Genomic DNA, 1,780 nt, shown 5'->3' with positions numbered 1-1,780 from the left:
GATAAGTTCGAGTCCAAGTTCTTGAGCCAGGGTCCGTATGAGAACCGTGATATTTTCCAGTCCCTGGATATCGCTTGGGAACTTCTGCGTCTGTTCCCAGAGAGTATGCTGAAGAAGGTGCCTCAAAAGGTCAAGGATAAGTATTACCCTCGAGATCGTGAAGCTCAGAAGGCCGCCCAGGAGGCTCAGTAAAATGACAATTTCTGTTACCATTATTCTACACTGCAGTCGTGATTCATTGTTGGCTCCTGGAAAGGTGTAGCGATAAGTGTTTAAAAAATGTCTAGATGATTCTCATTCGATAAGGTCCTTGTGACCTGAGATATGATACGCCAGAGTGTTTCTTTGGAACATTCTGCTGTAGTGTTGAAGTTAAAGTCAGCAGATGCTCGAAAAATAGGGCAGACTTTCTCAGTACAGGTTCGACGAACATTCTCAAGGAGGTGTTGTGTGACTACTAAAAGGTCTATGTGTTGTAGGTTTAAAACTAAAAGAGAAGAAAATTCAGTTTCGGGGTAACAAGTCTTATGTTCACGACCATTTTAGATCGACGAAGCATTATAAGTCAGCTTTATGAGAGAGATCTCGTTTTCTATGTCATTCGTAAATCTACGTTTTTAGTGCAGTGCGAAGCAAACTGTTATGCAAAGTACCTTTTGTTCATTTAGGAGAGTTTATCAATGAACTTGACAGTGGATGATGAAACAGTTCTGAAACTTGTGAATCGATTTTTATTACTATTGTCAATCCGTCTCTCGAAGCTCTCTCCATAAAGGTGATTTGCATAACGGTTTGCTTTGCACTGTATATTAGAGCTTTGCATACTTCTAGTCGGACCTTGAAACGGAGAGGAAATACGTACAAGCTGTCGTACATCTGGCGCTTTGTGGGGATACAATTTTTTCACAAAACCTGTACGCTCAAGCTCGTGGGCTTCCGATACACAGGGACTTCGCGGAGGGATAGCGCTTTTTCAAAGGCCTGAGGTCACCTCGGTCTGCGATGCTCAGATACTTGAGGATTGCCGCATAATCCCAATTATTAAATACTGTTTATATTTTCCTTCCCTACAAAGTAACGATGGTTTTACGATGTTAACTGAGTGAGAACGATTTAGTTTCCGATCACTTTGATTTTTACTATACTATCAACTCAACTCTACTAGAGACAGATAACAAATAATGGAGAATTGATACTCCGTCAAAATGATCATCCACATGATAACTAACAGAATTGGTTTTTCTCTATCGTGCTACTAGCTGCATAACATTCATTGTAAATAAATTACTCAACGATTATCTCCTTCCCCTTCACACGAAGTAAACTGGCAGGACCCGACTCCGACACGCAAATGCCGATTTGCCCTTGCGCTTGGACACAGTTCATACCTTCCGGGCACTTCATGTCACCATCAGCCTGATCAAAGTCAATCACATGCGATCGATTACTCGAACTAGTCTCACCCTGCACAGAAGAGCGCAATGATCAGGCCTGGACGAGTGCACCGACAACACACATCGCGCAATGGCTTCCATTCCAGCCGGCGCAGGAGGACACGTGTCTCTCTCTCCACACGGAGGCGCGCACATCTTATACACATCTAACAACGTAGACATCGATAGACACCGGTACGTTGGAAACTCACGTCCACTGAGTTCAATTTCGCCTTGGAGATCGCCCTTGTCACAGGAGGGGGGTGATAATGACCAGCGTTGGGTGAGACATTCGTTTTCATGCTCACCACGAAGTCCTCAGGATAATCAAACTGGACGGCTGAAAG

The 1,780-nt window shown here is 43.7% G+C and overlaps 1 protein-coding gene across 1 annotated transcript; it reads left to right on the top strand.

The window, feature by feature from the left end:
* Window positions 1-30: 30 nt before the first annotated feature.
* Pmar_PMAR017821 (hypothetical protein) lies at window positions 31-192 on the top strand (the record flags this gene model as incomplete). The annotated part of the gene is made up of 1 exon (XM_002775008.1): window positions 31-192. A coding segment is annotated over one exon (162 nt), but the record flags the coding sequence as incomplete, so codon positions are not given.
* Window positions 193-1,780: the final 1,588 nt, after the last annotated feature.

Source organism: Perkinsus marinus, assembly GCF_000006405.1.
Source record: "Perkinsus marinus ATCC 50983 genomic scaffold scf_1104296957122, whole genome shotgun sequence".
NCBI classification, from domain to species: Eukaryota; Perkinsozoa; order Perkinsida; family Perkinsidae; genus Perkinsus; species Perkinsus marinus.
Note: the sequence above shows the minus strand (reverse complement) of the source record. Positions and strands in the feature narration are given on the sequence as shown.